General features: G+C 40.1%; 1 protein-coding gene across 7 annotated transcripts in view; it reads right to left on the bottom strand.

Annotated features, from left to right (window-relative positions):
• Positions 1-12,556, bottom strand: part of LOC132569652 (THAP domain-containing protein 6-like) — a 29,960-nt gene that overhangs the window by 2,438 nt on the left and 14,966 nt on the right. For 2 of the 7 annotated variants that reach the window (XM_060235936.1, XM_060235937.1), the window contains exons 2-5: positions 6,135-6,328; positions 3,976-4,183; positions 1,819-1,938; positions 748-867 (exon numbers count right to left, since the gene is read on the bottom strand). In XM_060235936.1, the coding sequence (XP_060091919.1) occupies positions 748-867; positions 1,819-1,938; positions 3,976-4,183; positions 6,135-6,214 (528 nt within the window). In that variant the 5' untranslated portion in view covers positions 6,215-6,328. The remainder of the gene's footprint in view (positions 1-747; positions 868-1,818; positions 1,939-3,975; positions 4,184-6,134; positions 6,329-12,556) is intronic. The other 5 variants (XM_060235939.1, XM_060235938.1, XM_060235942.1 and 2 more) reach the window with 3 other exon arrangements.

A 12,556-nucleotide genomic window follows, 5' to 3' on the forward strand; every position in this document is an offset into this window, starting at 1 on the left:
ACATGGTCACACTTAATTTTCATATGAAATTAACACGTATCTCCACACAGCTCTTTTTCTTTTTTCCTCTCTTGTACCCTGCGATATAATTAGGATGTCAATCATACTTGTAAATATTTAAGTTTTGGAGCTATTCTGCCAAGGGGAGGGCGGGATATAAATCAAATAAATAAATAAAAGGAGAAAGCTATCAAAAAGCAGGCACCTGTCACTGAGAACAAGACTAAAAGATTTTTTATGAATGGCTTCTATTCAAAGCCATAACTTTGTGGTAACAGCTGAGGAAAATTATTGTTTTCCAAGTGCAAAAGGATGCCATAGATCCAGCCAGATGCTCCAGACCTTATTGGCAGAGGTGTACAGATAACTGAAAATGCTTTTACATTTCCACATTTACAAATTGCTATGTACAAAGCAATCAAATTAAAGTTTAAATCTTAGTGCTTACATTCTATCTAAACTCATATTCGATACCATGCTTCAGCATTCTAATATAATTATGGCTTCTTCAGCTTTCATGAAAGATTTAACCCTCCACAGTAGATTTTAGGACTGGACTACATTTTTTTTTCTTTTCAAGCAACTGTTTGTTTTCTGAATTCAGCCTTTAGAGAGCATTTCTAAGGTCCACTTGGAATCCTACTTAGGTTTGTTTAATTGGGCATACTGCCAGAAAGGTGTTAAGATGACACTGTTCTCATAAGAATCTATACAAAGCTTTTTGACAGTTACTGTTTGTATGCTTACCATAAGCCTGTCCCTTGCATTACACTCTGCAGTAGGGTTTATTTCTGGAGAAGAGCTACATTGCTCCACTTCACCCTCACTGATGTTCTCAAGTGAATCTTGTGATCTGTTACTCAAGATCTACCAATAAAAAGCAATGCGAATTAAATCCTTCACAGAAGTAGGTACCCCATATGAATGTTCTGCTAAATTTTGGTGTCTTCAGTTATTCTAGCAAGTTGATAATGCGACTGCTTTTTACAAAGCCAAAAGATACTGATACACAGTTGGAAAGTCATATCTGTGATCTGAGGAATGTTGCAGCTATGATATACACACACAAGCCCCACAGAAGAGGCATGCAGAGTGCATGAATCTTGTTCCTAGGATGCTGCATTATTGCTCCAATATTATTACGCCTTCTGGCTTGGGTCTGACTCCCAAGAGCACATCCCTGTTTCTCAAACAGAACATGAAAAACAGCCACAGACTTGAATAAGCACTAAAATCATGGCCACAGCTCTTTTGAGGCCGAGTGTGACAAACAGTAATTGAATGTCCTTTAGACAAGTAGTTAAAAAAATGAGGGACAGTCTTCATGCATGGAATTTGGCTTAAAATATTTCTACGCCAATGCTCTCTTCAATATTCCTCTGCACACAACCATCAGCTATAAATTCCACAGAGGCACATGCTGCTTCAGTCCACATCCATTAAAATCAGTGGGGATTTTGCAGCAATTGTCTTCCAAGAGAATATTATACATGTAGACCCTGAGGATTTTGTTCTTCCTTATACTCAACATATACTAATGACTGTAATGAGAGCAGGTTGAAGGAGAGTTTACAGAGCAGTTCAATAATCCATTAAAATAATGGTATTTAACAAACAGCTACAAAAGAGTCTGACTATATTAGTATGATAAAGAGCTAGACTCAAGTCCTGTAGCACCTTAGAGACCAACACAATTTTGGTAGTATAAGCTTTCAAGAGTCAAGGCTCCCTTCATCAGCTTTGACTCCTAAAATCTTGTTGATCTCTAAGGTGCTACAGGACTCTAATCTCCAGCTCCAATTCAGGTATTTTGCTTACCTCTGGTGTTGTCTGCTCACTGCGCGTCCCATTGTTACTGGACTCCTCCTGGAAAAGTGGGACACCAAATGTTCTCACATATTTGGAGTTCTTTCTTCTTTTCTTTGGAGTATTTGTTTTCTGTAAAATAAAGGACAGTGACTAAAAGGCAAGCAATAACTAAAACCTACCAGCAATCAGACTTTGGTTAGCTCAGAGCAATAATGAAATCAATACTCCTGAAGTTTTATCAAGCAACAGAGGAAAAAGCTGTTCTAATATCATGTTTTGCAGCTTTATCCACAGTCCATAAAAATGGAACAGCATCATAGGACACTTTCCTGAAGTTTTGCTGTTTGAATGGGATGCATAGGAAGTAAACATATTGACATGTACCGGTAGGAACAGCAGCAGAATTCACAAGAGGGAGAGCCACCTCACACATTCAGCGTGGTGGTCCCACCAGGCTAAGCAGACTAGGCTGCCTCACATTATTTCCAGGGCCTCAAGCAGCATTTCCACTTCAGCCAGGAGTCCTGAACAAAGGCCACCAACTAACAAAAAGAAGGAGGCAATATAAAGTGTTCTATGATGAACCAGACTGTTTTGGATGTCGTTCATCATATTCATAACCTCCTTTGGTACAAGGAAAGAAAAGAACATTTGTTTTTCAAATTAACAGGTAGTTAACAAAAACCTAGAGGAACTGTGAACACTACAGATGGACCCTGATGCATTACAGCACAGGTCTCTTAAGAATATAGCAAATAAATATCTTTCATTTTCCTCTAAATCACAGCCAACTTACGGCAACTCCATAGGTTTTTCAAGGCAAGAGATACTCAGAGGAGGTTTGCGATTGCCTGCCTCTGTTGAGGCCCTGGTATTCCTTGGTCTCTCATCCAAATTCTAACCAGAGCTGACCCTGCTTACCTTCTGAGATCTGATGATGCTGGACTAGCCTGGGCTACCCAGGTTGGGGCATGGCAGGCATACAGCAAATAAATATCAAATTCATAAATATATAAATAATATCTTTTGGGATCTTTTAGAGTACTGGGCTATGATCCGGGACACCCAGATTTCAAACCTCACTCTGCCACAGAAGTTCACTGGGTGATCCTGGGCCAGTCACACACTGTCGGTCTAATCTACTTCGCAGAGTTTTTGTTTTGAGGATAAAATGGAGCATGAGTCCCCAGTGGAAGAAAAACAGGACACAAATATCTAAATAAATAAACTGGACAGTGGAAAAAAGTGACAGGGTAGGGAGCAGGGAATCCAAAGTGATTTTGGATCAAAGCACATTGAGTAAGGGATGATATCAGGAAACAGTCCCCAGATTAGGTGGTGGAACAAATTCTGTAAGGTGGTTACAGAATCTCTGCCTCTGCTGAAATAGAGGGAAGGGTCCACAATTTGGTGGCAGAGCATTTTTTACTTGCAAAAGGTCCCAGGTTGAGCCCTTGGCAACTACAGGTAAATTATCTCAGGCAGCACATTCTCTGCCTACTAGTCTGCATAAAAAACTTCCTGCCTTTAGAAAACTCCCATGTCAGAAAAAAGCTGTGGCTGCTTTCCATGGGTAGGTAAATACATGTGGTATTCTGAATATGAACTGAAGTGATCCAGCAAAGAAAGAATTGCCCAGGTGCCTGTTTTCTGATGTCATGGCAAAGTGAAGTCCAGTTCAGGCCTTTCCAAACTAGGAAGCTTTCAACCTTGCTGCCTACAGAAGAAGAGAGGAATATGGGAGGGGAGTGCATGAGCATGGCATCAAATTGTGCCCATGCTAATCATAAAAAGATGATTTCTGAATGTGGCCAGTGAATCTATACAGGTAATACTAGAATAGTTCTGTTCTGGGTATGTGCTATAGATTACAACTGACTGGCACTAGGCTTTGGCCACTACAGCAACAAACTTACTCGAAAGCACTGGGCAGTTTGTAAAAACATGCATATGGAGGGCGTGCAGAAGGCAGCTTTACATCAACATATGTGAAATTAAGAGAAAGGCTGCGTATGAAGCACATACTATATGCCTCTGCAACAGTTTTAATTGCAGTATGAAATGTGACTTTCTGAACTGCACAAAAGCTGAGCATAATGCGCTTTCTTATAACCAATAAGAAGTCAGTTATGTAGAGTGCAGCTAGGTTACCAGACCATGTCATACCTTACAGTCATCCGGAAAAGAAAACACAGAAGGACAACTTCCTTCCTTGAGAAACTTCTTCCCATTTATTTCCCGAAAGCATTCAGGGGTGAAATGCTGGGAACATATCATGTCCCATACAGATGGAGTCCAAAGATTGCCACTCAAAGGGTCCACACGGCATAGTGCTTGGGCCCACTCTTGCTTTCTTTTGTTATCCTTTGGAAACCTACGAGAAGAAAAAGCAAGATCACAAAGACGTTTTAGCTGATGAAAAACAGGCTCATGAGAGTTAATAAAGCATATCATGTGGTTACTAGGGTCACTTTCCAAGTGCCTCCTAAATCTGGGTCACTAACAGTGCCATTCTAAGCAGTATTTCACCTTTCTAAATACAGTGAAGTCAATGGGCCCTGCAAGAGAGCAATGGATCCAAACCCCATGTCACCAAACAGGAATTCAGGTTCCTAAATCATGTGGAAGCAACTTTGTTTGCCATTTGTAAAGTGAATGCAATTGTTTATAAAGTATGATGCACAAAATGCACCTATCCACTTTGCGTATCTGATTTAAAGATGTCTTCCTCATTTAAAACATTTAGAGTCAGAAAACCTAATGATGCATTTCCAGAAATGCATATAGGATAACAGATTGGTAAACAGGGCCATATCCAGGAATTCCCCCCTCCCCAAAACTAGTTATACTAATTAAATTTAATAATTTTAATTTAAGCTCCTTCCCCGGTCATCCCTGGGTCACAAGACACCTCCAGATCAGGGATGTGCCCATGCACTTCTGCTTCCCCATCAGCAGCATGAGGAGCCAAGAGAAACCAGGCACACAGCCTGCCCAGCTGCCACCCCGTCTGGCAGCCACTTGACCACACAATTCAAGTTCTCTGTCCCTCCCCCTCCCCTTTTCCCCAGCAAGGTCCCAAGCTTCCTTCCTCTCTGTCACCTACTGCAGGCTGGTGAGTGAGCAGGAGAAGGGGAACTGAGAAGGAAAAGCTTATACAAGGAGTTTAGAAATTATACTGAAAGGGGGGAAGGGGTGTCCTTAGGTTGAAAGGGGGCACTGCCCTCTGTGCCCCATTACTAGTTACAGCCCTGGTGGTAAAGTTCAGAACATTAGTAAACAGTTTTGTTACTAATCTGCAAGCACTGATAGATGCACAACCTAAAGTGTAATCCTAAAAAGAGTTATACTCTTCTATGTCCATTCAAGTCATTGGGCTTAGTAGGATATCATTCTGTTTAGGAGTGCAATTCCAATCATTTTTAATTCTTTTACAGCTAGTCTCAATGTAAAGTTTGCCTCTATGGGGTCACCCTGGAAAAACATCCATGAACTTCCCTGCCTAAAATGTAACGTTTCAATTAAAGGTATTTTGGATTTTTTTCCCAAAAGGAGCCACAAGAGAAATAGGGTATTCTGGGGAATTTCTGCTCACAGGTGCTTCTTGTGGGTTTTCATTCTAGCAGTTATGTTCATCCTAAAAATCCTTCCACATTGTTTCTAGCTAACAGGGCCCATTCTTGGCTGCTCAAAATTCATAGTCCAAAACAAAATTTCAAAGTTCTATTATTCTAAGTATCAGTCTAATACACATTCTTGCACAGTTTGAAGCACATGAGCCATAGCAGTTTTCTTCCCCTCTAAATTTATTTTTAAAATATTTATAAGAAAGGTGCTTACAATCTAAATAATAAAATACATCAAAACTGCTAGTTAAAATCAATAATTTAAAGCTGTCAGTAAGCAGAAGAACTAAGCAAACACCACCATGAAGAAACCCACCTTCGGCTACCTTATAAGGGGTCAAGAGTGAGCGACCAGGTGCACTTCCCTGGGAAGGTTGTTCCATACGCATGGATCTACTACTGAAAAGACCCTTTCTCATGTACCCACCAATCAATGAGTCAGTGAAGACGCCTCTCTCTGTGATCTTGGCTCCCAGGCAAGAATATATGACAGAAGACAGTCCTTCATATACCCTGGTCCCAAGCTAAATAGCATTTAAAGCTCAAAACATGTCATGGGGGAGAGGAAGAATAGGAAAATTTGGGGTGACCTAAAGCTGAATTTTCTGATATTCTGAGCAACATGGTACTCCAACACGTTCATCTTCATGGTGAGCTGCAAACTTATGCCATTCAGATGCCCAGGAAGTTAACACTCACCTATGGAAAGTTATTCCCTGTTTGCGATTTAACGTTGTGTCCGAATTGCTGCAGTTATACGCTGCACAGTATTTTACCATGATAGCTCTACTCTAAGCTGTTGTAGAAACTCCGACCCCGGTCAGCAGACTCTGATGCTCATGGCTGAAAAGAGTCAAGTGGATTGGATTGTGTAACTCATCTCCAAATGAAAGCTGATAACAGAAAAGAAAAATATTTTGTCAAACAATTATGCTTCCTTCTTTAGCTTAGGCAGGGATGGAATTCTAGCAGGAGCTCATTTGCATATTAGGCCACACCTCCCTGATGTAGCCAATCCTCCAAGAGCTTACAAGGCTCTTTTCTGTAAACTCTTGGAGGATTGGCTACATCAGGGGTGTGTGGCCTAATATGTAAAGGAGCTCATAAGAACATAAGAGAAGCCATGTTGGATCATGCCAATGGCCCATCCAGTCCAACACTCTGTGTCACACAATGGCCAATATATGTCACACACACACACATATATATATATATACACTGTGGCTAATAGCCACTGATGGACCTCTGCTCCATATTTTTATCCAATCCCCTCTTGAAGCTGGCTATGCTTGTAGCCGCCGCCACCTCCTGTGGCAGTGAATTCCACATGTTAATCACCATTTGGGTGAAGAAGTACTTCCTTTTATCCGTTTTAACCTAACTGCTCATCAATTTCATTGAATGCCCACAAGTTCTTGTACTGTGAGAAAAGTATTTCTTTCTCTACTTTCTCCATCCCATGCACAATCTAGTAAGCCTCTATCATGTCACCCCACAGTTGACGTTTCTCCAAGCTCCTGCTAGAATTCTACCCCTCAGCTTAGGTATAACTTCTGATACATGAATAGATAGAATAGATACATAATTAGATAGAATAAATACATAATTAAAATAACCCTGTTCAATCACAATATTTTCTAATTCCAAATAGGAATAATTATTCTGCTCACCACATAGAGCCACATCACAAATGTACTCTCAACTGCAGCCAGTTTTTGTGTTAGGTAAGGTAAAATTTTATTTGTATCCCGCCCTCCCCGCCTAGGCAGGCTCAGGGCGGCTAACAACATCCCACACATATACAATAGTAAATATAAAAACTTTAAATACCCCTGTGGAGCAAATACCCCTGGCTCAATCCAGCATATATTGCTTGATTGTTCTTTATACCATAACCTCCGTAAAGATTTATTTGGCAAGCTTTCTTTTTCTCCAGATTTGTCTATTCTGCCACCCTGTTATTATTTACTGAGTGATACTGAGGGGGTGGTTAGTGAGGCTGTGGCAAAATTTCTGGCTGACATCCTTAAATTTAATTCTGACCATGTTTGAATGCATCTGTAAGCTCGGTTTTATTTTGATTTTATCTCCAATGTTTAAATTTTTATATTCTGTGTATTTTTATCTGAATCTCTTATGCCATTAAAGGTTTGGTATGGTATGGTAAAACTTTAAATATAACAATAAAACTTTAAATTTAACATCATTTAAAAAACAGTTAGTGTATTTAAAATTTATATAATTTAAATTAATCTGGCAGCAATGGTTCTGATGCTAGTTTCTGCCAGTCTGATTAGTTCCATGTTGACATAGGTCCTTAGACAGGATCGTGTTGGCGGATCCTTAGTTAACAGCAATACAGCAGTCAATATATGCTCGTTTAAAGAGGGTAGTCTTGCAGGCCCTGCGGAACTGTTAGTTTTATAATATGCTTTTGACCTTTGTGCAGAAGTGGTGCAAACTAGACCAGTTGAATTGCATGGCCTTTTAACCCACTGTTCACATTTCCCCCTTCTCCGATGATCTGTATACCTGCTGACTGAGAATGTACTCCATGCATCTGCTTTGAGCTCTAGACCACAAAAGCTTACAGTATGTCACAGAAGTGAGTACAGGGGGAGGGACGGTGGCTCAGTGGTAGAGCATCTGCTTGGGAAGCAGAAGGTCCCAGATTCAATCTCTGGCATCTCCAAAAAAAGGGTCCAGGCAAATAGGTGTGAAAAACCTCAGCTTGAGACCCTGGAGAGCCGCTGCCAGTCTGGGAAGACAATACTGACTTTGATGGACCAAAGGTCTGATTCAGTATAAGGCAGCTTCATACGTTCACCCCCTCACATTTTGGAAATATTTAAGTATATCTTTTCATGTGACAACACTGAAGAAATGACACTTGGCTACAATGTAAAGTAGTGAGTCTACAGCTTGTATAACAGTGTAAATGTGCTGTCCCCTCAAAATTATGCAACACACAGCCATTAATGTCTAAACTGCTGGCAAGAAAAGTGAGTATGCCCCTAAGGGATAACGGGGCCCAAGTAGCCATTTTCCCTCCCTGGTGTCATGTGACTCGTTAGCGGTACAAGGTATCAGGTGTGAAGGGGGAGCAGATTATTGCTCTTCCTCATACTGGTCACTGGAAGTTCCACATGGCACCTCATGGCAATGAACTCTGAGGATCTGAAAAAACAAATTGTTGCTCTACATAAATATGGCCTAGGCTATAAGAAGATTGCCAAGACCCTGAAACTGAGCTGCCTGTGCTCAGCGTCATATCCAGGGGTTGGCTTTAGGAAATAGATGTATGAGTGCTGTGAGCATTGCTACAGAGGTCGAAGGGATGGGGGTCAGCCTGTCAGTGCTCAGACCATACGCCGCACGCTGCATCAAATTGGTCTGCAGGGCTGTCGTCCCAGAAGGAAGCCTCTTCTAAAGATGATGCACAAGAAAGCCTGCAAACAGTTTGCTGCAGACAAGCAGACCAAAGACATGATTTTTTGTGGTAAAACAATTTTTATTATTCAGCAACATTAATCAGTAATCATCCAAAAATAAACATCAAACATATTGCATCACATTTCCCATCTCCCTCTCCCCTTTTTGTGATTTGCCTGGTGCATTCAACTTAAAATATAAAAAGAATAAAAGGTAATATTAACCTTTTAAGAACCTTTTAAAAAACACTTATAACTATAATAAAATACAAATAACAAAATTACTTATTACTATTATTTTCTACCTTAATTAATAGTCTATTTATAATATTACTATACTTAATTTTTGGTGTTCTCTATTTAAATTATCATCTATTAAGCCCAATCCTTATATGCAAAGAACACTGTATATTTCCATAATTCTACTTTATCTATAGTTAACACTTTACATTAAAAAAAGAAAGAAATCAACCATTGTTAAAAATCACCAAATGTCCTTTCACCTTCCACTGTTTTTCAACATACTTTTGAAATTTCTCCCATTCCTTGTTATACTTTTCTATATCAAGTTCTTTTAAAGTTCTAGTAAGTTTGTCCATTTTGCTCCAATGCATAACTTTCATAATCCAGTCCCATTTTTCTTGTAGTTTATTTTGCTTCCACAACTGCGCATATAATGTCCGTGCAGCCGAAAGCATGTACCAAAGCAAAGTTCTGTCTTGTTTCGGAAAACTTTCCATTTGTAATCCCAACAAAAAGATTTCAAGTGCTTTCTTTATATTGTAACCCAAAATCTTTGAGATTTCTTGCTGAATCATTTGCCAAAATTGTATAGCCTTTTCACAAGTCAACCACATGTGATAGAAAGATCCTTCATGTTTTTTACATTTCCAGCATCGATCAGACATCTGGTTATTTATTTTCGAAAGTTTCTTAGGAGTCATATACCATCTGAATAACGTTTTAAAGCAGTTTTCTTTAATATTGTTACATGTCGATATTTTCATAGAGTTCTTCCATAAATATTTCCATTGTTCCATCTGAATGTCTTTATGTTAATTGCCCACTTTATCATTTGATATTTAATCACTTCATCCTCTGTAGACCACTTCAATAATAATTTCTATACCTTTGAAATCATTTTTTCATTATCGCCAAACAGCATTCTTTCCAGTTCAGTTTGATTCTGTCTTATTCCTTCATTTTTAATATCCTGTTCAAGCAGACTTTTAATTTGTTCCAATTTAAACCAATTATACTTATAATCCAATTCTTCCACTGATTTTAATTCCACCTTGCATTTTTAGCAATTGTTTGTACGTTTTCCTTCCTCAATATCAGAATATAACTTTATTACTTCTGTCGACACAATCCAAAGCGGTTTCCTCTCATCACCATATTTCTTGTATTTCAACAACGTCTTTAACAAATTACTTCTTATATGTGAGAAAAAACCATCCATCTTACTTTTCCCATAGCACAAGTATGCATGCCAACCAAAAGTATTTCCATGGCCTTCTAATGTTAATAATTTTTTATTTAATAGCATTATCCATTCCTTTATCCACACCAAACAAACTGCATCATGATATAATTTTAAATCCGGCACTTGAAAACCTCCCCTTTTTTTTGCATCTGTCAAGATCTTCATTTCTTGGTTTCTTGCCAGCCCATATGAATTCTGAAAGTTTCCTCTGCCATTTACGAAATTGTTTATCTTCTTTCACTATTGGAATTGTCTGGAACAAGAACATGATCCTTGGTAATACATTCATATTAATTGCCGATATTCTACCCAGTATAGACAGATTCAGCCTATTCCATTTTAATAAATCTCCATCAATTTTCCGTCAGAGCTTTTCATAATTAGGGATTGTAGAATCTTTCGGGCTCAAGTGCCGTGTTCTACTGGAGAAAGTTTTTCTTCCAGACGTTTCGTTCTCGGCTGCGGAGAACATCCTCAGTGGTGTTGCAGCCGAAGCAGGCGCTCTGACCTTCTTGGCTGCTGTGCATTGAGTGAGGCCAGGGCTGATGGAGAGCTGCTATTTCTAGGCTGGAGGGGGTGTGGTGAAAGGGCAATTGGTTTGTGGATGTGCCCATTGTTTGGTGGGGCTTTCTGGAAGGGTAGTGATAAGGAAACTGGCTGTTGAATGTGACCATTGTTCTGTGTTAATTGCTGGGAGGGTTGGAAGGGGTGTGAAGAAAAGGAAGATGGTGTTAACTGTGCTGATTGTTCTGTGGAATGTGCTGGTTGTTCTGTGAATTTCTGCAATTTATAGTCTGTAGGGTATTATGCAGAGCTGGATACCAAGATTGGTGGATGGAAATGCCTTCTTCCTTTCTGTTAAAGTTGTGCTGGTGTTTGTAAATCTCAGTAGCTTCTCTGTTCAGGCGGGTATGATAACGTGAGGCCGTAGAAAGGACTTCAGTTCTTTCAAAGTGGATGACGTGGTCTCCTTCTTGAAGTGCATGTTCAGCTACAGCTGATTTTTCTGGCTGAAACAAGCGACAGTGTCTCTTGTGTTCGGTGAGGTGGGTGTTGAAACTGCGTTGGGTAATGCCAATGTAGACTGCACCACAGAAGCAGGGTATTTTGTAGACTCCAGGGGTTGAAAGTGTATCTCTCATATCTTTGGTATTACCCTATACGCACAACCCCGCCATGCACTGACTGAACATGTGCAGAGGGTGAGCGGACATGAATGGGCTGTTCCTGCTCTGAGACATCACCAGTTTGTGAGTGTGGTGCACAAACATAGAGGCAACCTCCCTGCTCATGATCAGCAATGCTCCTTTCCAAATGTTGCCAATCACAGCGAAGGAGCTTAGCATGGACACTGCCACTGAACGCAGGCTAAGGGCTCACAAGCTGGCAGGGCAAGCACACTCGTGCCTGCTCTCATGTCTCTGTGTTCAGTCAGTGCATGGAGGGGTCATGTGTGCAAGTCTAAAGACTCCTGACTCTGCCTGAATGGAAGTGCCTTTCACTCACATATGGTATCTTTGGATCCAATCCAATGCCTGTCCCCTGTAACCACTAAGAGCACTTACACATGTAAAACTAAAACCCTGCAATTTAAGTGCATAATTTAACACAATTTAAATTTAGTACAACTTAAAATGCATAATTAATAGTGCTGGATAAGAATCCTCCCGTAGATTTGAGAGCACTGGCCAGGGGCTCAACAAGTCCAATAACGTGTTCAGTTCCTAAGTTAAACAGCTTAATATAAGTATGTCACCACCAGTTGTATTCCCTGTGAATGACTACAGCATACTTGTAGAGGTGTCATAAACCGAGCCTGTAAATCAAAGTTTCACATTTCCCTCCTTTCCTCTGTATATAAAAATCTCACTGACTGAAGATGCGCTTTACTGCATTTGATGAAGTAGGGTCAAGCTCACACAAGCTTTGCTGCTTTACGATGGGAAGCCAGAACAGTGCCCACAGCAAGCAACTACAGTGCAGAAAGTGATTCATCTTTTTACTGTTAAGGTAAGATATCCTCCACCCCACAAGTTATCTATGAAGGAGGTAGATGTTTATGCAGTGGCCTTGTCTACTTCCGATCCAGCTTTACTGATTAAGTCTCTGGGCGACTGCAAGCATTGTCTATTCCCACCAGTAGATGGCAAAATGTTGGAGCCCGCCCCCCCTTCATATCTCACATTTCTTATAGTAAAAAATTA

Source organism: Heteronotia binoei, chromosome 4 (genome assembly GCF_032191835.1).
Source record: "Heteronotia binoei isolate CCM8104 ecotype False Entrance Well chromosome 4, APGP_CSIRO_Hbin_v1, whole genome shotgun sequence".
In the NCBI taxonomy this organism is placed as follows: Eukaryota; Metazoa; Chordata; class Lepidosauria; order Squamata; family Gekkonidae; genus Heteronotia; species Heteronotia binoei.